The sequence below is a fragment of the Chelonia mydas genome, chromosome 4 (assembly GCF_015237465.2).
Source record: "Chelonia mydas isolate rCheMyd1 chromosome 4, rCheMyd1.pri.v2, whole genome shotgun sequence".
Taxonomy (NCBI): Eukaryota; Metazoa; Chordata; order Testudines; family Cheloniidae; genus Chelonia; species Chelonia mydas.
Window position 1 is genome coordinate 110,516,366 of NC_057852.1, and position 27,788 is coordinate 110,544,153.

The 27,788-nt window shown below is 37.5% G+C and overlaps 1 protein-coding gene across 9 annotated transcripts in view; it reads left to right on the forward strand.

Moving 5' to 3' along the window:
- Window positions 1-27,788, forward strand: part of LCORL (ligand dependent nuclear receptor corepressor like) — a 183,669-nt gene that overhangs the window by 154,834 nt on the left and 1,047 nt on the right. For 3 of the 9 annotated variants that reach the window (XM_043544603.1, XM_037898007.2, XM_043544604.1), the window contains one exon: window positions 1,393-6,260. The exons of 1 other annotated variant lie outside the window; for it this stretch is intronic. In XM_043544603.1, coding sequence (XP_043400538.1) covers window positions 1,393-6,260 — 4,868 coding nt within the window. 5 more of the 9 variants (XM_043544600.1, XM_027829385.3, XM_043544599.1 and 2 more) reach the window with 4 other exon arrangements.

Here is a 27,788-nt window from a genome sequence, read left to right on the forward strand (position 1 = left end):
GAGTAATGAATTAATAATTTATATACATAGTATATTAAAATGTAAAATGTAAAACCAGTCAAAATGAAATTTTGCCAAAATGGAGATTTAAATGTTGAAAATGATTGGCAAGAGGAATAGGGTGAATAGTTAGTGTCATGTTCAGAGTTTGGTGATATGTTTAAAAAATACATACTTTTCTGAAACAGAATACTTTTAATATTATTTGCTGCTCTTGCTATTGGTACCAGTAAAAGTTCTGAATTATAGAGGATAACTATTTTATTTTAGTTACTATTCAACAGTGGTTTTTGTGTTTAGTTGAAGAAAGGTCTATTATTTCTACAATGGAACATTTTCAGCTTTTCAATTTAAATGATTGATTAGGTAAGTAGTAATTTTAGTTTTAATAAATTTGTGTTGAGAAATCAAGTAGTTAAGAAGATAGTATTTCATAACTGATTTTGTTTTGGTTGAGTATCTGAGAACAGCTATTTTGAAGTCTTATTTAGATATAGACACTTAAGTTAACCTGATATTTAAAGGGATTCAATCTCATTTGGTTTGCAAGTTACTTACTTCAGGGGTTCCTTTTTGTTGTCTTCTAGGTACAAAGTAAGTGTGTGTGTGTGTGTGTGTGTGTGTGTGTGTGTGTTTTGAGAGAGATGCAATGGAAGTCTGTGGCAGATTTATGCTACTGGGGTAAAAAAGGGAATCTATATCTTAAAAGAACATTAACATCAGTGATGGCTTCTAAAGTTATTTCTATGGCCTACTAAGGTTGAATGTCCTTTTAAACAAATTTTTCAAGTTCATATTGAACATCTTATGGGCTGTGCTGCATAACACATACAGTAAGGAAGGGATGGTCTTGTGGTTAAAACACATAATCTGGAGTCAGAGGAGAGGGGTTCTCTCCCTGTCTCTGCCACAAGCATCCACTGTGACACTGGACATTGGACAAATCATTTTACCCCTCTCCATTTACACCTGTAAAATAAGGATAATACTTACCTCACATGTTTGTTGTGAGGGTTAATTCATTAATGTTTGCAAGGAAATTTGAAATACTGGATGAAAGGTGCCATGAAGTAAATAGTAGTATAATTATTGTATTTGAGAAATGCTGGATTTCAAACAATTTTTCCTTTGTCGAGTAAAATGTTTTTTTCACTGAATATTTTCCTACTTAACATGCTAGAAATATTGTACTATATATAACATACATATCAGCTGTAGTGAAATAGTTCTATTAGAAATTTGCAAATACGATAAATGAACTATGTAAAGGAAATGGAAATAATTTTTCCATGCCTTTTCAGGATTTCAGTCTTCTGTTTAACAGTTAAAACTGTAACATACATCATATTTTACTGTAATTTATTTTTTGTTTTGATTTGTTTTTGTTTTCAGTTCAACAGTTGGTGAAAAATCAGAGGAAGCAACTAAATTGGAAAAAGGAAAATCGGCACTAAACAAGGTTTTGGAATCTGTGTGCTCTTACCACTGGCAGCAGATTTTGGCTATTTTGAAATTTTTAATCCAAGACAAAAATGTTCCTTCACTTTGCAGTTGCCTGCAACCTCATATTATCCATTCAGAAATTCAGAACTCCCTCATTGAAGATGATATCCATGTTCCATTTTGTAGTTCTGATGGACATATGGTGACAAAAAGGTGCTGTTTACAAAATCAAAATCCAAACACTTGTTTACCATCTCTGTGTGTTTGTATTAAAGATTTGCACTGTTTGCCATGTCAGACTGTAGCTACTGGATGTATTAAGACAGTAGTGAATAAAAGGATTGCTCACAGTTGTAATCCTCATAGGTGCTGTACAGGACAACTACAAAACTATAACAAGTACTCTGTGACGGCAGCAACTTGTACATCCTTTTCTTCAACCGAAGACTATGATTTGTCAAACAGCATTAAAAGTTCTAGTAGATCTCGCAGCCCATCACCCCCTCCATTGTCACCTGTACAAAGTAATGAAACTGAAACATTGGAAGGATCACCTATAGATTTTCCAGCTTTAGACAACAAATTTGAAATAACCATTAATCAACCTCCATCTCTCTTGCCAGCAGAAGGAAGCAATGGAGAGTATGAAGATGAAGGTAAACTATGCAAAGGAAAAGGGTTTGGTTACTCAAATGAAACGCGGCTGTCAACAGATCAAGAAAGCAGCAAATGTGTTATAAATTCTGAAAAGTTTGAAAACGGTGAACATTCTGCCATTTTTCAAGATTTAATGGATCGTATTAATGAAAAATTAAAATCAATAGAAACTACAGATATAACAACCAATCTTGTAAAATTGTCTGACAGTGACAGGGCACCAGAAAATGATAATGTAAAACTGGGGGACTTCATAACATCTCTATTGCACGATGCTAAAGCAAGTGATTACAGTTTTATGGAGTTACTGAGCCAACATGATAAACAAGTGGAAAATAAAATTATCCAAACCAGATTTCGCAAACGTCAGGAAACTTTATTCGCAATGTATAATTCTCCTGATTCACCACTGATTAGGCGACAGTCTTTGCAAATCAAGAGGGAACTTGCAAGTCTTGATGAAACTTTTATAAGGAAAAAGTCAACTTTAGAGAGAAATGTAAAGAAGTCTACAAAAAAATATGGTAAAATGTCAGCAAACAAAGGAGACAGTTACAACATGTTCGAAGACAAAGCTTTACAAAATCCTGACAATCTAGGTATGAGATGTCAAACTAAATCCATGTCTTTGCCAGTGTGTCAAGCAGAATCAATGGCACTACCTCTGAATAATTTTGAAACTAACTCTGGTTTTGTAGCATTTTCAGAAAACAACGTTACTATAGTAGACCAGACTAACTTTGCAAAAACACAAGGAGATTATGCAATTGAAAAAGAGCGTGATCAGAGTCCTTTGAAGGGGGAATATAATGGGATCTTGGGCAGAACTAAACGTAACATTGTGCCTCCTGGATGGTACTCTGTATATGTAACAAATGACTTTTTATGTAGAAAATCCTCCAAAACAAAAAAATCTCCTGAAAATTTGGAGAGAGATAATATCGTTAAAGACCTTCAAGCTGAAAGATCTATTGATGTAAATAAGATTGTAAGGAACACAAATCTACAAGTTGTTGTGGAGCGCTTGGAAGATACAATAAACATAGCCAAAAAGACTAAAAGTCCATTGTTGGATAGTTATAAAATATCCAGTACATTTGAGTGTGATATGAACGAAACTGCTAGGAGAGGCCTACATTTTAACATGGGTGAAAAAGGATATGCAGGACAGAGTTTCCTCCCCCAGTCTCACTTGTCATGCAGCAATACATGCAAAACAGAGTGTGTGCCAACAAGAAAATACAAAGAAGTTCTAGATCAAGGACTTGGTAACAACCTTTTGAAATCTTCATCATCTGATTCAGGCAGATTGACTTTCAGTAATGGGGATGTACAAACAAGATCTGAAGTTGGGGAGAGTGCATCTCTCCTAGGTTACTCTAGCCCAATAAAACTTATGTTTGTCTCAGAGGTTAATAGTAGTGAAGGAGTGAAATATACTTTAACTGCTGCCAGTGCATCTTCTACAGCAAACACCAATCTTTGTTTATTTCAGAAGCATCCAGACACAATATCAGGAAAAAAATCTAAAACAAGTGATCTTGTTCATGAAATCTGCATTGGAGACTCTGGATATAACGGTAATGAAAGTGACAGTAAAGAGAAATCAAATTTTGTTAATGCTGAGACAATTGCAGATACTTGTGCAGCAGGTGAAACTGACTTAAATTATTTTAAGCAAAGTGAAGAAACTGTGGAAAAATCAAATAGTGGCAATGAACCTGTTTTAAAAAGAAAACCTGGTAGGCCTAAAAAAATAGGGCCTCAGGTTGTAAAACAGGTTAAGCGACCAATTGGACGACCTCCAAAGCCTAAAATAAACATGGCTGAAAATAGTGACCTTAGAAGTGAACCCACCAGTATTGGGAAAACCACCAAATCTGATGTAACAGTGATGAAAGAAGTTATCAGTAACAAGAATATTACTGTGACAGTTGTTTTTGGAAGGTCAAGAAGAACTAAAAGGCATGTTTCTGAAGGTAATAGCAATATAATTAATGCTATGCCTACACAACATGATTCCAATTTTACAAATGACTCTAGTGAACTGAGGCAAAATACAGAAACTGAAAGTGGTTTTGCAGAAATAGTAAAAGTCTTACAGAATTCTGCTACTGAAAATGAAGTCTCTGGGTCTGGTTATGAATATATTAGACCTATCAAGAATAATCCACTGTTACCACACCTTTACAGCAATATCATACAACCAAATCAGAAGCCTTTAACTATCACTAGAAAGCCTGGTAGACCAGCAAAAGTAAAAATCTCTGGCATATCAGTGACTGTTAATAGAGTTTCACCTCAGGAAAGAAAAGTAAGTATTAGTGGCTGCCTGCCTCCATTACAGCAACAGCATGTGTTAGAAAAAAAAATATCACAAGAGAAGAATAATCAACCGTGCAATAAGATGAATGAAATAAAGAACGTTCAGAATGACACTACCACGGTTTCATCTGTGATTACTACAGAATCAAGAAAACATGAAATTCCTTTGAGGCATTCTGTTAGAGACAGAAGACCATCACTGCATTTCTTACATTCATTAGCATCTTCTAGCACATTTACTTGTAGAAGTGCCTTGCTACGTAAATCATATAAGCTCCGTTTGAAAAAAGCTAAGGATCAAAAGGAAAAACATATGCAATCAAATCTGAGGATAGTATCCAACGATACCTCAGAAACTAAAAATCCAGGGAGTGAAGAAAAGGGTTCAGAGGTAAATGAATTCAGGTCTGTTAATGAAATATCACTGGATCCCATTTTTTCATCAAATCCTTCTCTCAGGTGGTGGGCTACTTCCACTTCACGTGACTCTTTGTTGGAAGAACTAAATAATAGATTTGAACAGATAACTAATACCTGGTTGCAGGTGGGTGGAAATGAATTTGAAAAGCGTTTATATGAAAAAAGCCATCATGTTGAACAAGATTGTAGCATTAAAGTGTCAAGACCTTTGGACACCTGCCTTGTAGAACTTGAAGCATCACCTATAAAAATGCTTTTTCAGAAGAAGTGTAATATAAATGAACTTAGTACTTGGTTTATGCAAACAACAGAAACACAGTCCCTCTCTCTAGTGAGAAAGGCAAATGCTCGCAATCCTTTGGAAGTAATTAGTACTAGAGAGATGAAGATGGGAAGTAAACAATCTGATCTTAATACTACTCCTTTCAGAAAGCACTTTAAAAAGTTTGCACTATCCTCTCCTTCAGAGCCAGCTGGGAAATTACAAATTTTGCATAAAATGGTCCAGGCTCCAGTCTTAAATGTGAAAAGTAATTTCACACTAGCCAGATTAAGAAGAACTGAATTTAAGAAGTTACAACATGACAGGTGGAGACAAGTGAAAAAAATGTATAACCATGGAACAGGTGACTGGAAATCTAAAAGGCGAAACTTAAGATTTTTCTGCCAAAGCCAGTTTTTTAAAAATACAAGTGGGAAAATCAGTGATGTAGTGTCCATGAACCAAGGAAAAAGTATAGTAAAAACCCAGCCCACTGAAATCTTAGAATCTCACAATAGAATCTTGTCAACTGGAACTGAAGTCAAAGATACATTTCTTCCACAGACAATAGAATTGTCGGACTTCAGCACACATCCTGGTTTAACAAATATTTTTAAATCACATTCAGAGATAAATGGAACAAGTTATAATCAAAAAAATGTTGGAAAAGCACAGAACCAACTTAAAATGAGTCAAAGTGCATGGAGAGCCAAAACCTTTAAAGATTGTAGAATATTTCTGAGAAAACTCAACCATATCGAACAGCATAAATCATTTAAGTTAAACATTTACTCTCCGGAAGCTGTTGAAAATAGAAGCAATCAGACCTACACTGAAGAAAAAAGGCATTGTACTTTAAGGTCCTATTCTGGTAGGCAAGATGTATTAAAGGGAAAAGAAAAGGATGTGGAGACATGTAAGGGAACTAATCCTTCCAAAATGACTGCAATGCTGGATGACCAATTAGACAGCAAAAAATCAAACAAATGTGTAAATAATGAGAGCCCGGCTGCTAGTTCTGAAGTTCTTAACAAAATAAACATAAGAAAAAGACCACAATGGGAGACCACTGATATGAATATAAGAAAAAGGCATAAGAGACAATCATGCAGTACTGGACAAATGGTGAATTATTACTCAAAATACCAACTAGGTAAGTTTCCCCCCTCCCCCCCCACTAATTTTAAATTACTCATTTTAAAGTATAACCAAAAGAGAAGTAGAATAGCTGGAAACATTAAAATGTGTACTGTGTGGGTCAAAAATATCCAGTCTTCAAAAAGTAATATTATTGAACAATTTATATTACCAAAAGCATAGTGCTGAAAGTCCAGTTAAAATTTTTAAAATACTTTATCATTTTACTAAAGTTTGCCATTTGCTTTTACAATAGATATATTACACTATCCAGGCTGAAGATACACTTTAATGACAAGCAATGAGCTACTTTTAGTAGCATAGTCTGAGAAAGAAAGGTGAAATTCTGACACCATTAAAGTCAGTCAGTTGGAGTTTTGTCATTGATTTCACCCATACGGCATAGTCAGGATTTCACCTATGCCGTTTTTGGTATGTCAGGGAGGAGTTAACTACAAAATATATTTACATTGAGATACAAAGTTACAGCACAGTTAAACAAAAAAATTCATTTTTTCTCATTTGATATTGATTGAAATACAAATCTATAATAGGACTCATAATTAAACAGTAAGATATGATCGATAGTATTGTGTATTTCTGGGCAATTATTTACTAGAATTTCTGTGGTAGGTCCCGATTCGATGCCACTTGAAATCAATGAAAAGATTTCTGTTGATGTTGATAGATTTTATAGTGATCCCTTAATATACAAAACCAGATGTGGAGTGATCCTAATTAAGTGAGACATACAATAATCACACTGAAATGCATTTGCCCTAGAATGTTTTATTGCTATTGTGAAATGCAATTTGTACATAAGAAAGAACAGTAAGATATTTATAGGGCATAATTGCGCAGGTTTGACGTTGTCATGGCCATAATATAGTTAAAAATATAGGGTCCGATTGTGAAATTCTTATTCATGTCTGTGAACCCTTACTAACATAAGTAGTCCTGTTGATTTTAATAATACTACTCAGGTGAATAAGTGCTCAGCAGAATAGTAAGGGTTCCACAACAGGGCCCATAATTACAATAAAATGAAACATTTACTAACCTACAGTTATATTAGATTATCTGTCCAGGTAGCCCAGAAAAGAGAACTAATTTAAATAATTCAAAACAATGAAGCAAAATCTAATATTTCTCCCCTTGTCTTTTGTATCTAAGAAAACTGTCCCTGGGTAAAGGCAAAATCTAATTTTAGCTGTAAACCGACACATTGAATGAAATTGTACATTGTTTAGAAAATGCAGCACAGAAAGCAACTGTGCTTTCTTGCATTATAAATAAGATAAAGAAGGAAAATTATGAACTGTGTAAAATGGTTCTTATGTCATGCTCACTTCATGTAATCCTAGTTCTGCAAAGGTAAATTTTCTACCTAAATTTATACTATCTTTTTTTCTGTGTGTGCTTCAAGTGCATTAATTTTGGAGTGCACACAAAAGAAAAAAATAGCTAAACCCTCTCTTGCTGTAATCAGAAAGTTTGTATTCAAATTATATTTATTTCTGAGTTTACTTTTTTCTAAATACAACAATCTACAAAAAAATTTGCAACATACTCTCATGTTAGTTCTGCTTAAGACTAATTTTTACTGATAACTTTCCTCCTTTTTAGTTTGACATCTTTAGAAAATCTGATCACTATTTTAATATTGTTACATTATTTCATTTTAGACTTTTGTTACATTCTTTTTTTTTCTTTTCTGTTATTCATAGTGTCTGTCCCATAGCTGTTGGCATCCATAGAAAGATGTCAAAAAAAAGCTCACTTATAGCATCAAAAGAAGCACTGATCTCAAAGAGGCAAATTTTAGTCAGCCTCAACCTGGTGTTTAAGAACTGATTCTACAATTGCATCCATGCTTGTGGATTTTTGAACTGGTGCAGAACCTGTCTCGCCCTCTCTCTTTCCTCCCCCGCCCCTCTCCCCCCACCCCAATGAATGCAGCTGCAAGATTGGGTTCTAATTTGCATGCATAACTGTTTTCTGGCACATTTCCTGCATCTGAAATCTTCATGTATATGGAAGCATCATTATGTATGTGTATATTCTTTGGATTGCATGTGGGTGTTATAGGGTATCAAGACCTACATCGCTTGCTAAGGTTTTCTGTATATTAAATACTTTTATATAGATAAATAGATATTTTTGTCAACATTTTCAAGTATTTCCTCATATCCGACTGTGGAATACCTTGAGTATTCCTGAAGGAACTTTCTGATGTCCTCTATCTAGAAGAGCTGAGAGGAAGGGCAAGATGTTGATATTGAAAAATTGTGGTTTCAATTTTTGTTGCAATCTGAGAGTTGTATAACCATACACAGGTGGATGCTATTGCATTCTTACAGGTCAAGACACTTTTGAAAAAGAAGGTGCCCCTGTGATCAAGTCTCAGTCTGACTGCAGAAGAGGACTGGTCATACTCTCATATCACATTTTGTTTAAAAAATGGCAAATAGGAGATACTTTGAACTTTATATTATGCTTCTGGCACTTCGATTAGCTTGTGAAGTGGCTGCTGCAATGACACATTTGGATATGTTGAGGGCTTGGTTCCAATGTACTATGAATCTCTGTTCTTAAACTTTTTTTTTTTTTTTTTTTTTAAAGGCAGTGTTGCATTCGACTTGTCTACACGAGCCAAGGATATCATATAAATACATTTTTAGTAGAGGATTTATGGTTCTTGCTAGAAAGGCGCTAACATGATTTCCCCTGTCAATATATTATAGACCTCACCTAGAGGCTTGGAGCTAGCTAAAGTATCCACATAGAGGCTCTGGAGATGACTAGCTAAAATAGAATAAACGATCATGTTATGATAAAACGTAACATGATATTGAGACGGTACCATGTGAGGAATTCACCATCTGATGAATGGTCTAAAGATTTTCAGCAAGAGGTACTGAAAGAACTCTTAAAAATGAGATCAATTATAATTATTTGCAAGATAGGGCACCTTTCTTCATCCTATTGTGAACTTTTTCATTTCTGCCTTACATTTTGGCAACCAACAGAGTCGACAGGGGCTTAGAGATTTTAGAACAACTCCCATCATAGGTATTTGAAAAGGTTTTACTAGCAATGTGTAAAATTACCAGTAGTTTGATTTATTTATTTATTTTCAGATTTGAGAGCCCTGTTTTCAAATGTCGATATCTTAATGGGGTACACTCAGCTCAGCACTTCGACAAAATGGGAATTTACAGTCCTAAATACTGACTTGGACGTCCAACTACAGGATTTGGACATCCTGCTTACGGAGCCCACATTTGAAAATTGGACCGTATTGTTCCAAGAGTCTAATTGGTTTCCATCTCTTGCTTTGTACAATCCCTTGCAATTTAAAACAATGTCTGCACTAACATATCAGGATAACAACAGCCAAGATTTTTCTCAAACTTCCCTTCTCATTCCAGAAAGATTCTTGGATTTTAAGAGTTATATTGAAGTCTGTCTCTTTCTGTTTTGGTACTATCGTCCAGTTAACATCTGGACTCCATTGTACTAGGCATTTTACAAACACATTGGAAGACATAATCCCTGCTCCAAAGAGCTAAGGACAAATAAATAAAATCTTAGAGAGTGCATTCAGCTTTTTAACACATGGAGAGGCTTATTCTATGATCTAGGTGTGGAACAAGTGAGGCATATGCTTCTAGTATATGAGGTCACATTAAGTGCAAAATAATCTGCTGAAATCAGAGGAATACTAATGAAAGTAGTTGGACTCAGGATATTTCCACCTGTAGATTTTCAGAGCAAACACATGCAGTTCATTTTCATGAACTATAATTACCTAAGTCATTGGCACCCAACTGTTATCAGTCAAGGAGTCATTTTATCATTGAACAGAATCACAGAGATATAAAAGAATGTAACAAGTGAAAATAAAATTGTATATAACAGTTATTAAAATTAATAGCTACTTTCAATTAAATGCATGTTTCTTAAAGTTAAAATGTCAAGGACAAAATTTTAACTTAGTTAAAATGTCAAGGACAAAATTTTAACTTATTTTGCTAGCAGTACAAATATACATGTAATAAATCCTCTGTGTGTGTGTGTGTGCATATGCATGCCTGTGCGTGAAATTGCAGTTTTTTTTCTTGGGCAGTTATTGAATCATAGTTAGGCTGTTGCTTATCCTCTCACTGGAGAGAGCCATGGGCTGAGTGTCACTGGCCAGGCACCATGTTAAATTTGGCTTATCTGTACTACAATAGTTCTTTTAAACAAAGAGGCTTAACTCTAAATACTTCCACTTATTTTGTCTGCTAGGATCTCTTTATATCTTGGTGTCTTGTTTTTTCATTCTTTGTATATAATTTACACTCAAAACATTCATTGATCGTTTTAAATCTTATTTTTATTTCAGTTTTTCTTCTAGGATTGTCTCAATACCTTTTCTTTAACTGGTATACTAATATTTGATTTCCAAATATGGTAATACAGACAGATTCACACTCATCTTCTCTCCTTCAGCTACAATTTGGGGATAATTACTGTTAGGTTTTTCAGGCTCCTTTAATGAACTAATAATGCTTTTTAGATGATGCACTAGAGAAGAAATGTATTTAAAATCACCTGAGCCCCAATTCACCAAAGCACTTAAGCATATGTTTAAACTTTAAATATGTGAGTAATTCAATTGACGTCAACAGGACTATTTATGGGTTTAAGTGATTTGCTGAATTGGGCTTTGGAGAATGCTCCCAAATCCATTAATTGGAGAATCATTAAACTATGAGTGTAGATCTGTGTAAAATATTATTTTATAAGAAATTATTTTATTTATTAATATATATATATTATTTTATAAGAAATGCAGGTAAGTACTGTATTGTTTTACCCAGCCATGGTTTAAAATCTTGATCAAGATAAATGACTAATTTGAAAAATGATTGATAAATAATCATCTAACAGAAATTCAGGAAGGTAAAAAGATCTAACCTGGCAGATCTAAGAGGCATTTTTCAAGGGCAGGACTAGTAAAAATAAATATACAGTAGAACCTTGGAGTTATGAACACCTTGGGAATGGAGGTTGGTCGTAACTTTGAACAAAACATGATTGTTTTGAAAGTTTATAACTGAGCGTTGACTTAATACAGCTTTGAAACTTTACTATGCAGAAAAAAAAATGCTGCTTTCCCTTTATTTCTTTAGTATTTTATATTTAACAGTACAGTACTATGTTTGCTTTTTTTGGGGGGGAAGGGGGTCTCTGCTACTGCTGCTTGATTGTGTACTTGCAGTTCCAAATGAGCTGTGTGGTTGACTGGTCAGTTCGTAACTCTGGTGTTCGTAATTCTGAGGTTCTACTGTATAAATAAATAGCTTTATTAGAAAACTTGACATGATTCTGTTAGTTAAGCTGATCAAGAAGAACTTCATGGTGACAGAGAAATTGACCAGGGCTACATATCAAAATTGAAAGGAAAGAGCTGATAAAATTTACTCATTATCTTCTTTCACCATCAAAACTAATTCATGCCCTAGATATTGGGTTCATTTTCTACATGGTGTAGCTAAGGAGCAAAGTGTTAAAGTGACTTCCTAAAAGTTAATAGGAAGCTGCGGCAGGAATGGGAATAGAACCTTGATATATGTTTGTTGACCCATACTTCATTTATTTAGACAACAGCCCGTCTTTTATACATGTTGGCTCAACTCTCTGTAGTTAGGTCAACATTATAAAGAAGGTAAAGTTTGTAAAGTGTTTTGAGATTGTGAGATGAACAAACAGTGGGGCTCCAAATTTTTTGAACAGGGTAACTAAGAGATAGAGAGGTTCAAGATCTTACCTGGGAGGCACAATCAGCCTACTAGGTTAAGTATTGTCTATAAATCCAAGAAATCTGTGTTTTAAATCTTGTGGTAGAACATTATGACTCCTAAACACTTTTAAGCCAATATTTGGAGAGAAGTTAAGCTGTGCGTCACATGCAAACATGACTAACTTGGCTACATAATGAATGTACATATATTAGGTGCAAATTAAACGAGACAGACCACAGAAGACAGTATTTCCTTAGCTGCCTACCACCAAGTAATCTGTTGCATTGTCTATTCTTTAAAATTTTTACAAACCTTGTCTTTATTTTCCCACACAAAAGAATGGGTGCGGGGAGATGGGAAAATTTCAAAAATCAGTTAAGGCTGTTAAGTGACACCCTATCACAAAAATATCGGGTGAAGTCCTAGCACCAATGCCTGCAATATTGCCCCTCAAGACTGTCCAATTCCAACAACTGTGCCTTAAAGGTATCATCTTGACCATGTGTTTTCAACCAGGTGACATGCCGCCCTGGTGGGGGAGGGGGCGTATCAAAATTTCTAGAGGGGCATGGCCACCAAAGATGGGGCACCAAAGGGCCATTGCCCCAACTTTTTAATTGGGGGTGGGGGGAAAGATTATGAACTCTCGCTTTTGAGAACCTGAACTCGACAAGGGCACAGTGAGGGGAGGACCAGCCTGTCCCTCCCTGGGCCCCTTTCCGAACTGGGAGTTGTAACAATGAAGCCCCTTCCCTGCTGGCATGACGGAGGGATGGCCTGGCCAAATTTGAGTGAACAGACTTGCGACATGGTGCATGGAGTCACAGTACCACTCAAATGGAAAGATAAGGGGTCGGGGATTTTAGTGCCATTTGACTTGCATTTTGATTTAAGCAATTTGCCTGGTATCTCCTGAAAAAATGCAGGGAAGAAAAACCCACTGAGGTTGAATGTTGTTCGAAAAAGGTTGAGAGCCTCTGATCTAGACTAAGCTTAAACAAAATTTAAGACCAATACAAATATTTTATTTTTTAAACATTCTAATGGAAACTTTTTAACATACATTGCTCAGCAATGTTTGGAACATTGCAGCTAATGCGTATGAACCTATCCAACTGTTTTTATCAGAGGTAAAGATTTGGTTGTTTTCTTACATTGTATTTGATTTTTATGTGATTGTTTTTTTCATTCCTCCACATAAACTGTATAACTGGGCAGTGATTTCATGCAATAAGCTGAGTGCCCTCAAATCCTAATCAAGGCCCTTCTCCTGCCATGAGTACTACTCACATATGAACTGCTGCATTCACATGAAGCCCCTTAGACTTCAGTGGGGCTTCACCCAGGAGCAGCAGTCTGCATGTGTGCTATGCATTGTAGGATCAGGGCCTACATGTTTGCCTTCCGTGGGAACTGAGGGCCTTCAACACACCGTAGCATCTTACAGTATTGGGCCCATTGTGATCTGGAACAACTGCCTGTATTGAAATAATGGTGTGCTAATATATGAAATCTGGCAGTGAAACTTCATATTTGTCATCAGTGGCCTGTAAGGTTTATTATCTGGCTATGAAAATGTTTTTAGGAGTTTTAAACAAGAACAGGTTGCAGTGGGGTAAGATTACCTCTAGAACCAAAGTTAAATATTTGAACAGACTAAAATAAATCCAAGAAGGAAGTCTCTACCTACTTAGGGAATTTCCAATGGACTATTTTAAAAAGGCAGATCCGTTCTCTTGAAACACTGCAGATGGAGCTCAGATTAAGGACACAAATCAACAAGACAATTAACATCGTCCATCATGATCCAGTGGCTGTAAATTGAGGCTACACAAATTCAGACTGGAAATAAGGCATAATTTTTTGACAGCAAGGGTTGTTAACCATTGGAACAATTTACAAAGGGTTGTGGTAGATTCTCCATCATTGACTATTTTAAATCAAGACTGAATGTATTTTTAAAATATCTGCTCTAGGAATTATTTTGGGGAAGTTCTATAGTTTGTGTTATACAGGAGGTCAGACTAGCTGATCACAAGGATCCCCTTATGGCCTATTCTGTTGCCATGATATATGCAAATAGTTTTTAGCAGTGCAATACTGATGTGTGATAAAAGGAAGCAGATATCATTTCTGTGATGGTCAGTGGACAACTTTTAATAATATCCAGGCAAATCCTTACTCTGCAAGAAAAATAGACATTGTAATGTGTTACACACAAGCTTCATTGCTCAGCTAACAATTAGAATTTAAATAAAATTCTTTCTCTTAATTGGCCAAAGTACAGTACCTTGCTACATTGTATGTGTTCTTCAGCACCTCCTGTTCATATTCCTCTCATCTCAGTCCACCAGTTGTTATCCTGGATTACTTCAGTTTCCATAATTCCTCCATCTGTTGTTTCTTTTGCTGTTTTTCTTCATTAGATCATCAGCTCTTGGCTGACTGGCTTGGACATTTTCTTCATACTGGTCTTCACCAAGCACTGGTCACTTCCTGACTTCACTCTGAATACTTGATTACTGATCTAATCTCTTCTACTGCTGCTCACTCCCTGCATTACAACCTGTCGGATCCAATACTCCTTTCAGGACTATCAGACTCTGACCTCTGCAGCTTTCAGTCCCCTTATTCCCTTTCTGATCTCCATTCTGCATGATGGTTTCTACCTCCAACTGCACCTTCCCCCCCCCCCCCAACTTAATTCCTTCATTTTTCTCTCCCACTACTCTGTTTATCTCATCAAACCCCAGCCTCTTCTGAACCTTTATATCGTCTTTCTACACTTTCAATCTTTTGCCACTGAGTGTCTGTGGAGAAAATCCAGCGACAAAGTAAATTTCCTGCACTCCAAATTCATTCTTCAACTTTGCACTGTTCCTTGTTGAACTCTGCTTCTTCATTCCACTCCTTAGGCATGAGAACTGTTTCCTTCTTCCCACAAGCAATATATTTCCAATCTTTCCTCAAAACACTGAGAAAGCCCTTTATAAATAGCCATTGCTAGTTTTTTAGCCACTTCCAGCTCATTGCAGGTCACTATGTACCTTACAATTTGTTTGTAAAGCACTAAACATCATAAATACTAATTATGCAAAGGCATCGTGTGTAGTATTTTGTTTCTATGCTTCTAGGTCAGGTACTTTAGAAAACTTTAGAATTCTAGAGGAGCTACTCTCCATCTGCTCACCTTCCCAAGACTGTCAACAGGTGATGCATTCTGTACCTGCTCAGAAGGTGTAGCAACTCCAGTTTCCTCTCTTAATTTGTTTTCACTGCTGATGGAAGAACTCCTTCTGACTACAATTGCATTGGTCACAAATTTAGCTAAAACTACTTAGATTGCTTTGAAGTATTTCTTGGGATTTATGTTCATGTATCCTAACGATATCTGTCTGGCCCAGTCTATCAAGTTTAAGAGAATCTGACTATGGTGTGAGGCAACTACTGCCTCATTAAGCCTTAAGGTTACTTCCCTGTCTTGTTTCTTTTAGGTTTTGTGTGTCTCAAATATTTTTCCCTGTTTTTCTTTCAGGTTCAGCAGTTGAAACTTATCTGACTTACCCAGCTGAATTCAGCTACGTCTGTGCCTTACCACAAAACCCACACTATCTTGAGACTCAATGCCTTGCCATAGTTTGTCTGATATGAGAGGCAGAGATGCCTTGAGGTGACTCCAGAAATCTCTTCAGTGGCAAGAGACTTAGGTCTTTTGTGCACATGAAAATTCCACCAGTTTAATTTAAAGGGGTTTTAAAACTAAATTAAACTAGTTCAAAACCCTGCATAGATGCTCTTATTTCCATTTGAGGGGTTTGTTTCTGTTTGCTTAAACCTGTTCTAATCAATTTAAACTTAATCTATATAAAGGCAAGTTTATATTGATTTGACAATGTCTGCACAACCTTCTGTATTAGTTTAACTAAGTGCTTGTCTACATGGCAAGTTACTATGCATCAAGCCAGGGTGCAAGCCTACAGTGAACCAGCTTGCTGTGCAATAATGTCCCATATGGACACTGCTACAGCATAGTGGAAGTCCTAGAGTGCAGCTTAGCACATCTACTGCTTCAAAGCTGGTGCGCTGAGATGGGCACCCGGGCTTGCCGCACAGTAACTCCCTGTGCAGACAAGCCCTAAATCATTTTTGAATCACACTTGTAGTTAAACTGGTGCAACTTTGCATGTAAAGAGCCCTTCGTACTCATGGGCCCATTACTGAATAGCGTAAGCAAATCTTACACATTTTTCCATTCAATTCTGTGCAGAAAATATGGGGGTGGAGTTGACAACCACTGTCATTTTCCAGCTTCATGCATAAAGTTATTTAGCACTCCCTATGTGATTTGATCTGTATATTTCACATTATAATGTGTGTAAATATGTATTCATACCATACATATGTTGTCATATGTGATTGTTCCTTTCATGGATTCTCTCACTTACAGACTGTTAGCCAGAGTGCTATTTTCACATATACCCAGAGAATTTAGTTGACTTCTTACCAGCACAGTCTGTATTTAGGCTTTTAAATTTCATAAGTGCTCAGTGCCCATTGACCTCACTTTTGAAAATCAAATCACTTATTTGGGATACTAATAAAGATTTAGGAGACTTACCTTCAGATACATGTGTGGTAAAATCCTGGCAGTATCTAGGAATGTGTCGGTGATCTGCTATCCCTTTTCTCTAGAGAATTCCTGATCCAGGGTAGTCTTCCCCTGTCTCTGAGTTCTGCTTCTGACTCTGCATCTCTATCTTTCACTGCTATTTGTGTAAAAAGTGCACTTAGGGACATAGAAGTTTCAGCCAATGGAATGGTTGGTTTTCAACCTTAATTACTCCACCTAACTATTCAGAAGTCTCAGTAAATTCACAAGCCACACGTGGACTGTTGCATCATATCTCTGAGTTAATCTCCATCCAGGACATACTTGTTTCTTGACATTAGAGAGTAAATTATGAATTTAGATTAATCTAATTCAAGCTGCAATATACAAGGTTGCATCCATCACAGTTGGAGAACCCGGCAGGACAGTCAGGCCCTTTTGGATGGATCATCTCGTTCCACAAACAACAATGCACAGCATTGGCCTCTTGTGAAAACAAGCGTCCTGACCAAGATTCCAGTGTCTGAATCTCCTAATCATGTTTTGTCCTTTTTACCGTAGTTAAACCAATTTCTTAGTGCAATTAAGTAGAATAGGTGTAAGGTCTTGATTCTCTTACAGGATTCATATTTCCAAGGGGAAACTCTCCTATATTCCCATCTGAACTACAGAGGACATTTCTTAGTAATTTACATGCTCTTTAGGTTTCCACTAATACACAGAAATTAGTGAGTCTCTGTCCGACTCTGGTCATCTGTTTCATAAAACACATTCCATTGAAATCCCCAAATAAGGGATTCATTGTGTTCATTACTAAACTAATGATTTCCCTTCAACGGCTAGGTGACTTGTAGGCTTCAGTTTCCGGAGTCTCTTAATTCTGATGTCAGTGAGTTCAACCACTGGAATGGAAACTTGAGACCACAATTATAATTTTTGTACCATTAAGGGGGACTACAGATTGGGTAATTATCCCAATAAGATTTCCTTTCTTATTCATACCAATTTCAGCAATGGTTAAAGGGGCCTAAAATTTATATAAAACTAAAGCATACTAAAACTCTTGGAGTGTCCATTCAGCTTTGGTCCTTTTGACACTGCTTGAATTAATAAATTTCCACGAGAACAATGTAAAGATGGGGTCTGAGCTTTGTTCGTGGTAATTCTTGATAAACTCCAACTTCACAGTTCTGAGTTCTGACTCTCTAGGTCAGTCTGCTTGAAATAGGATTTCTGCATTCTTTTACAAATCATTACTGTCTAGACTCACTCTCAGAAAGTCTGGTTTGGGGGCACAGTCTGGCTGAGTGCCCAGTCTTGTGCCCCTACAAATTTTACTGATTACTGGACGTCTCTTAAATGGTTATTCTGCTCTAGTTTCTTTGCTTAGAAGTTTAAATTTAAACAGCAATGACTGCTTAAAGGCTACATATAACGGTTTCCTCTTGGCAAAAAGCTCTGGCTAATTGCTTGGTCTTTTATAGAACATCCTTGAAGCTTTTAAGTTTCTAAGAGCTGGGAACCTATTGCAGTTGGTACCTATATGGAGAAAAAAATTCCTGCAAATTGTGGTGGTGGTCTCTGAAATGATACATTTTAATAGACCCACCTTCACTCATGCACTTTCCCAGTAAAGTTGCAAATTCGTGCTTGCATTCTTTTATGCTGACACCTTTTGCTTGAAGATGAAATTGATGGTTAGCCAGCATTATGGTGCAACATGCCACCTTCTACCCTAGAATTTTATATCTCTAGGAATTCTGCCAGTCACAGACTCAAAGCATGGACACAGAGTGTTGATCTGTTACAACGTATACTTTCAGAAAACAGTTACTGGTAAGTAAATCTCTCTTCCTGACACATCCCTATGCCTTCCATGCCCCACAACTCCCCTCTTCTCTATGTCCTTAACCCATATTCCCAGCATACCCATATTCCCAGCATACCCATCTATCCAAGATCTCACCAATTTTTTCAAGACAAAAAAGATTTCCAATCTACTTTTTCTCCCCTGCCCACTCTTCCCACCATTTCCTCCCACACAACAGCCTTAATTTCAGTCTTGTAAAATGGCTCTCTTAGTGGCAATCTCTAACCCTTCATTCTGTCTGCTCAGCTCCATCCATTCTCACCTCCTAACTTCTGTCTGTTTCTCTCGTTTAGCTATTTTCAAGCCTGATTTTGTATCCCCTGTTTTTAAAAAGCCTCCCTAGACCTTGCATTGCTTCTCCAACTACTCTCTCATCTCCTTATGCATGCCATCTGTTTCTAGGGCCCTTTACTTCTAATTCTTATGGATCTCGTACAGTCTAACTCCTGACCTCTCCTTTTACCAAAATAGTTGCTCCGTATTATAGTAAGAAATCATTTGACAAGTATAATTGAAACGCATGTTGTTTTTTATAATTTTTTGTGTTGTGTTTAGAAGCTCCAACAAAAAGATTTTCAATTTTAGGTACAACTAAACAACGTGTCACATTTCTGCCCAGGCTGCCCTAACGCCAACATACAGGCATTATGTAATCTGTCCATATTTGAAGAGATGTTGAATCTGGTGCAGCTGTAGATTTAAAAGCTTTATATTTCATCTTCTATATTTTATAGTAAAAGGAGAGATTTTTGTCCAAGGTAATATTTTGTTATATGATCTAGGGTTCCACAAGACCCCATCCAGTATTTTTGAAATCCTCCGTAAAATCTTCAAATCAATGCTGCATGTCCCTGTGTTATTGGGAAAGAGGTTACAGTAAAGGATGCTAAATTTGTATTGCCTCCATGAAACATTAAATTGTATCACTAGCAATCCTGAGGGAAGGGGTTTGGGAAGGGAATGAATTGATGTCTACATGGAATTACTGTACTGGGGACTTTTGATTTGACAAGAGAGTTTTAATGGATTCAAATATAGTTGAAGTAAAGGTGGTGATAACTGAAATGAATTGTGGTCAAAATTCAGTGAACCGAGCCAGCACCACAAAAACACCCTCTATAACATCATAGTTTAAAAAGCAGCTCTTCTCTGGAAAATGGCTGGAAAAAATTGCACCTTTTTCTTCAGCCCATCTAGTACTCTGTGTATATTCAGAGTAATATTTTTTTAGGTCCAGAAAGGACCATTATGTTCATCTAGTCTGACTTCTTGCATAACGTGTGCCATATTATTTCATCCAGTAATTTCTCCATCAAGCCCATAACTTCTGGCTGAAGTAGAACACAATTTTTATTCTGCTTATGCTGACTCATTACATTTTTCCTGTTTTTTTTTCCTATTGACACTGGGAGAGGGAGCCGAATTCTTTCCCAGCTCTCCCATAATCAGTGGCATTGTTCACAGATTTCCAATCGCAGATTCCTTATTGTTGAATGATGTGTCAGACAGAAAAAACACAGGTTGACTAAGGCTATGTCTACACTACAGACCTTACAGTGGCACAGCTGTGCTGCTGTAAGGTCTCCTGTGTAGCTGCTCTGTGCTGGTGGGAAAGAGGTCTCCCACTGGCATAATTAAACCACCCCAACAAGCGGTGGTAGCTATGTTGGCAGGAGATGCTCTCCCGCTGACAGTGCTGTCCCCATCAGCACTTTTGTCAGTGAAACTTATGTTGGTTAGGGGGTGTCTTTTTGAACCCCTGACTGAAAAAGTTTTGTCGAAGACAGTGTTAGTATAGACAAAGCCTTACAATGAGTTTGCAGTGAAAAAAGACATTTTTATTTGTAAACTGACCAGATTTGGAAGTCATTGGCAGACAAAACCAGGGAACTCCACAATGCCATTTTTAGGGTCAGTTGCACAGTATAACTGCCCTATAATTTAACTGATGGTCTTTTCACAGTACATGCCTAGGACTGACCTAGTGTAAGGGTTAAACTGCTACACTTCAATTCACCCAGCAGTTCTGTGGATATAGCTAGCCAGAAGACTACTTCTTCTTTTTTTTTTTTTTAAATAATAAATCCTCTAGTCTCCATACTGTAGGTGCCACTTCATCTGCTTCTCCTGAGGAATACAATTCACAACCACTAAAAAATAAGAACCTTTGGGAGCATTATTTTCTGGTGCCTCTGCCTCCCAGTCTAATTCCTTGGGTGGTGCAACCACACAGTGCTCTCTTGGGGCTTATGGTCAAGCCATGATTTAACCCTTTGAATTCTATAAATGCTTGTTTCTTTTGCTTTAGGTCATGAAAGGCCGTAGGAATAGTCTGATTGCCATAACAGACTTTTAATTACAGACGTTACAAGCAGAGGCAAGAGTGAGCATGATATGGTTACTTTACACTCCAAGAATATTTGAAATCTTTTAAATCGTTGACTTGGAAATATTGTACTTCTCAGCAAATTGTGTCTCTTATAATAAAGAGATCAACAGTATTAGTGCCACTGCAGCTGGAGGGCAGGGTCTGGTTTGGGACAGCACAGTTTTAAAGAGGAGAAGCAGCTTTTTAATTTTTAAGTCACTTTAGTGTGGGTTTTTCTTGCCAAATTTTGTCCATTAAACACTGAAATCTAAAAAATTTAGGTATTTGTAAAGTCCAGTTTTTAATTGCTCGCTTCTTTTTCATAGGGCCTCTTAATCCTGTTGGACTGTCTTTGCTGGGAGAATTTGCAAGCAGAACTGCTGAGTACCCCATGACCCCAATTCAAATACCACTTGATGGAAGCACCCAAGTCTAACTTCAAAACCCATGTATTTTCAAGATGAATGCATCTATCACCTAGTCCCTCATAATATGTACTACTGTTAATGCACCTGAAACAGACCTTATTGCAGGAATACTAAACATTCTGCATCAGAACTAGAAACTAAGTCTTCCTACAGGCTATAGTTTAAATTCAGCAAATTGCTACTGGTTTTGCTGTAAGGCAAAATGTTCTATTGTGTGTAAGGAAGACTCCTGAAATTGCAGTTTCATGCTGTGTGCCTGAGATTGCTGAAGTGAGCCATATCTTTCCTTATGTGGGGTTTTCTTGCATTGTGAATAGGAAATTAAGAGTTTTCACTTGCAGAGCTTCCTTCAACTCGTCCCTTCTGCGGGGCAGAGCTTGACCAGCCCTGGATCTGACAGGCTGCTTGGAACATAGAACTTGGCAGATCTCAGGGATTCAGTTGATAACAGAGCCATCTCTATATAGATGTCCTGTAATTGAGCACTGGTTCCTCTCCCCCTTCCCCACCAAGGCATGCAACAGTATGGTTCCAGAAGCTGCTGCTAGGGGATTTTCCTGAGGAGACTGCTGTTTATCACTCCTTGGAGAACATTAGGATGCTCAGAGTATAGAGCAGAAGAGCAAGTAAATTAAAGCTGACTGGGTTCAGCAAGCAAATGATTCCTGATTTCCCATTGAGTTGGTGGGGTCACCTTGGCCCAACCACACACAACTGCCAAGCTTTGTATTTGTGGAGCACCTATGGAGGGGTTTCCTGGGGTCAGGGAAAGCTGGAGATGAGGCTACAGGGCTGGAATCCCCGCTCTCATAAACAGACCAGTAATTGACTCCATTGGAAGTGGAGAAAAGAAGTAGGCCCACTGTTAGGGTCATGGTGTAATCTGCAGCTCTGCTCTTCCCAGCAAAAGGTGTCTGTATGGAAAGACCAAACAGAACAGTTGTAGATGTGAAACATTTATGCCGCCATTTCTATTACTTGGAACACATTTCATACTTGAGTGCAACACTGTATATACTAAGCTTTGCTTGAAGAACAAAACATTTTAAAAGCTGTAAAATGTACTGTGTAATCACAGTGGTATTTAGGAAATAATTCTATTTTTGTGTTCATTGTAAATTTCATAATTCAAAATATATTTCAAATAAATGTACCAAAATAATCAGTGAGATTTGTTTTTAAAAATGTGTACTGTTTAATAGGTGCAGAAGTTCTCTGGTGATGCACAGGTAGTTATGAGATAAGTCAATCCATGTGAGCGGCAGAGCTAAAGGTAGATGATGGACTTGTTCTGGCCAGCACAACAATCATACAGTAGAAAGAAATGGGATTAGGGACTTACAGTATCTGTTTATAAAGTAAAAAAACGAGTAAAGATTTGTTTAGTCATGCCCTTTGAAAAAAGAAACAGCATTTATATTGTGTGTGTGATGCACACACAATTAGGGCTGTCAAGCGATTAAAAAAATTAATCACGATTAATCGCACTGTTAAACAATAATAGAATACCATTTATTTAAATATTTTGGGATGTTTTCTACATTTTCAAATATTGATTTCAATTACAACACAGAATACAAAGTGAACAGTGCTCACTTTGTATTTATTTTTTATTACAAGTATTTGCACTGTAAAAAAACAATATAGTATATTTCAGTTCACCCAATACAAGTACTGTAGTGTAATCTCTTTATCATGAAAGTTGAACTTACAAATGTAGAATTATGTACAAAAAAACCTGCATTCAAAAATAAAACAATGTAAAATTTTAGAGCCTGCAAGTCCACTCAGTCCTACTCCTTGTTCAGTCAATTGCTCAGACAAGTTTGTTTACAACAACAAGTTTGTTTACATTTGCAGGAGATAATGCTGCCTGCTTCTTGTTTACAATGTCACCTGAAAGTGAGAACAGGCATTCACATGGCAATGTTGTAGCCAGTGTCACAAGATATTTACGTGCCACATCCGCTAAAAATTCATATGTCCCTTCGTGTGTCAACCACCATTCCAGAAGACATGTGTCAATGCTGATGACGAGTTCTGCTCGATAATGATCAAAAGCAGTGCAGATCGACGCATTTTCATTTCATCATCTGAGTAAGATTCCACCAGCAGAAGGTTGATTTTCTTTGTTGGTGGTTCAGGTTCTGTAGTTTCCATATTGGAGTGTTGCTCTTTTAAGACATCTGAAAGCATGCTCCACACCTCATCCCTCTAAGATTTTGGAAGAAACTTCAGATTCTTAAACCTTGGGTCGAGTGCTGTAGCTATCCTTAGAAATCTCACATTGGTACCTTCTTTGCATTTTGTCAAATCTGCTATGAAAGTGTTCTTAAAATGAACATGTGCTGGGTCATGATCTGAGACTGCTATAACATGAAATATATGGCAGAATGTGGGTAAAACAGAACAGGAGACACACAGTTCTCCTGCAAGGGGTTCAGTCACAAATTTAATGCATTATTTTTTAACCAGAATCCTCAGCATGAAAGCAAGTCCTCTGGCATGGTGCCAGAAGCATGAAGGGGCATATGAATGTTTAGCATATCTGGCACATAAATATCTTGCAACATTGGCTACAAAAGTGCCATTTGAATGCCTGTTTTCACTTTCAGGTGACATTGTAAATAAGCGGGCAGCAATATCTCCCATAAATGTAAAACAAATTTGTTTATCTTAGCAAGTGGCTGAACAAGAAGTAGGACTGAGTGGACTTGTAGGCTAAAGTGTTACATTGGTTTGTTTTTGAGTGCAGTTATGTAACAAAAAAAATTCTACATTTGTAAGTTACACTTTCAGGATAAAGAGATTGCACTACATTACTTGTATGAGGTGAATTGAAAAATATTTTCCTTTATTTTACAGTGTAAATATTTGTAATAAAAAAATATAAAGTGAGCACTGTAACCTTTGTATTCTGTTTTGTAATAGAAATCAATATATTTGAAAATGTAGAAGACAATCCAAAAATATTTAATAAATTTCAAGTGGTATTCTATTGTTTAACAGTGTGATTAATCACAATTTTTTTATCTCAGTTAATTTTTTGAGTTAATCGTGTGTGTTATTTGCAATTGATTGACAGCTCTACTACACATACATACACATTTTTTTTATTTATATATATATATACACACACATACACACACTCTTGCTATTTCTGCTTTAAAATACCTGTTAGAAAGCAGTGATAGCTGCCCTGAATGGGCCTAGATAAAGAAAATCACTTTCCTAGAGTTGTACTACATAGCAAGCTTCAGCTGATTCTTAGCTCCTTGTTTTTTAGAAAACTAATTCTTGTCTCTCCTAAGCCAGAAACCCGAACAAGATACAAAGCTTTAAAAGAGTGGTGCCTAGTCACTTTTTAGTCAGACCTGCAGTGTTCATGGAAACATTGGTTTCCCCAGGAGTGTTTCTCTGGTGCAGGATGAAATAGCTAGACAGACGCACCCAGGTTCAAGTCCCTGCTTTGAATCAGGCAAAACACGAGCTTGAACGTGGGTCACCCACATTGCTGTTGGGTGTCCTAATAGCCAGGCTATTCTGGGCTTGTGCTTGCTCACTATTTATATGATTTTTTTTTTTCAAAAAATCTTTAAGATCTGTTTCAGAATGAAAATTTGTTACCTTTAAACTTCTTGCAAAAAGGAAATATTGTCTTCCTGCCACCTGTGTGAAAAATGCTAGTTAGCATATCCTTGGCTAGTTCCCATATTAAGCTTTCGTATCATTTCACTAATATTTATTCATTAAAAGCAGATTTTGTTTGTCATCAGTTTCATCCAAAAGCTTCCTAGGTGACCTAGCAATATAAAAATACAAACAATGCCTCCCCATTAGATAAATAAAACTGGCTCATCTGGACACTACTAGGCTATAATCAAATTGGATCACTTTCCAAGTGCCAGAATGCAAAAATACTTTTCAGGGTTGTTTTTTTTTTTTCATTTTTGTGAGACGCTCAGCTGACTCAGAATGGCTTTTCTTTAAAATTTGGCAGGTATAGTACATGGTCCTGCATGTGGGATGTGGGCTTTGCTTTCAACAAGGGAGGTGCCTGAGCTAGTGATTTAAGACCAGAATTCAGTCGTAAAAACTTCTGATTTTGACCGCACATCCCAGTCATGGTTTGGGTCTTCCTCTTTTTGCTTTCTAGCTGTAATGGGGTAGACTACTTCTAAGTCACAGCTGGGAATGTTCTGAAGATTACAATTCATTGAAACTGCAAAAGGCTTGGCAAGCTAAATACTGGTTGAAGAAATTGGTTTTTAAATTTTATAGCTTTTTGAAAAGTCTGACTCAAGCACAGGCCACAGTCCTTATCTTTAGAGAGGTGCACCAGATTCTCGTGTACAGAATGTTCTCACTACTGTTTCTAGCTAGAGAATGGAATGTGTATGTCTACTTAATGCCACCCTTTCTTATATCACCTGTGTAAAGAGAACACACTTCTATTTAAAACCCATTTCCTACAGCAAAAACCTGCAACTTTTTTCTGGGGCACCTGCCCAGCACTCTAATTCAAAAAAGCAGACACATGCACGTTAACCTCCAAAAGCCATAGGTTAAGGCCAGTGAAAAGATCTCCTGTCTGACGCTAATGTTGCTTTGTCTAATTTTCTATAATACTTCATATCCCCTTGACCTGGTGACCCAGTTGAAGAAAATAGTTGATACCTGCAGCCCAGTGGAGCTGGGGCTGAGGAGAGCAGCTCAGGGCTACGGAAGAGGGTTGGGGTGAGGGCTGCAAGGTGGGGCTGGGAATGAGGAGTTCAGGGTGTCTTGGGGCTGAGGGGTTTGGGGTGCAGGAAGGGGCTCTGTGTTTGAGGGGGGGGCTCAGGGCTGGGGATTGGGGCACTGCCTTACCTCTGGCAGCTCCCAGTCAGTGGTGCAGCGGCAGGCTTCTCGCTGCGCCCCGGACGCGTCCAGCAGCAGGTCCGGCTCCTAGGCAGAGGTGTGCAAGCAGCTCTGCATGGATCTTGCCCGCAGGTTCCAGGCCAATGGGAGTTCGGAGCTGCTGCTCAGGGCAGGAGCAGCGCATGGAGCCCCGTGGCTCCCACCCGCAGGAGCCGGACCTGCTGCTGGACGCTTCCGGAACAGGTAGGAACTAGCCTGCCTTGGGCAGCACTGCTGATGGGACTTTTAACAGCCCAGTCCGTGGTGCTGACCAGAGCTGCCGCAACCCAGTGCCTTATGTTCCACAACTAACTGATTCCTGCATTAAGCCCATGATTGAAGTAGAGCATGTTTTTTATATAGAGAGGATAGCTAAGAGTTCAGTTGATGGCAAAATCTCCACCTGCCTAGGTAAGTTTTGGTAATGTGGGTTAAACCTGCAGCTTATTTCCAGTCAATTGGTTTAGCTTCAGCATCTAGCCACTGGAGCACTGTGCCTTTTTCTACTAGACTACGCCAGTGAGCAATCAACATTAAAGAGCTACAGTAGTGTGAATTCATTGTCTAATTTATTTATTTTTAATATATATTTTCTCACAGCAAAGTTATTTTATCAACTAGTTAGTTAACATAGTAAAAGCAGGCTAATTGGTTAATAATTAAAATCACAGTGTTTTAATAACATATGCTGCAAAGAGCTGCAAGAGACACTTGCAGCTCACAAGCCTCAGGCTGAGTATCACTCTTAACTATCTTTATTCAGGTAAATGGATTTGAGTTTTCCTGGATTCTCACTGTCAGGCTTTCCAGAAATTGAATCATTTTTGTAGTTCTTTTGAATCCTTTAAAAAACAATGTTGACAAATTGTGCAATGTAAACACCAGGGACTGAGTACATTTGAAAATCTCACTCTACAGTTGCTGGGGCACTTGGTTCCAATACTTGTTCCTTTGATAAAGAAAATGTGTTTAGAGAGCTTTGAAATTAGCTTGGAATTTTGTCCTACTTTCTAGAGAGTGTTTCCTGTTGACCTTTGAATGCACACTACCTTGCCCTGATGAGGTTTTTGCGTTGAATAAATTGAAGGCTGCAGCCTGATTTCAGTGCTTTTTTTGGTATGGCTAAAAAACAAAACCACCCAGCCATCCAGGGAAATAGTATATCCATCCTTAGTGTCTCTATTATAAATACAACCTAGATTAAACACAGCAATAAGCAGACTACTTTTACACAGTAAACTTTGGGACAGGGACTGATGCTACAGATTGACTGCGGTTAACACTTCTCATGCTCACTCGAGAGAGGCTAACCTGGCAATACTGCAGAGCACAGAAAGTGCACCAACCAACTGTAGGAGCAGCTGATGAGTTGTGCTAATTTGAGCTGTAGCCTAATAGCCCCAGTGCACCAGCCAACTCCAATTTAAAGCACCACTACACTTGCATTAAGGATCTGTGTGGACAGGACTTGAGCTGGGGACAGTGCTTCAGTTATAATTTGAATTAATCTTACAGTGAGGAAAACCCTGAGCATTCCTAGATGTTGTGCAGAGCCCCAGCAGTGCTCCACTCCCAGTTGGT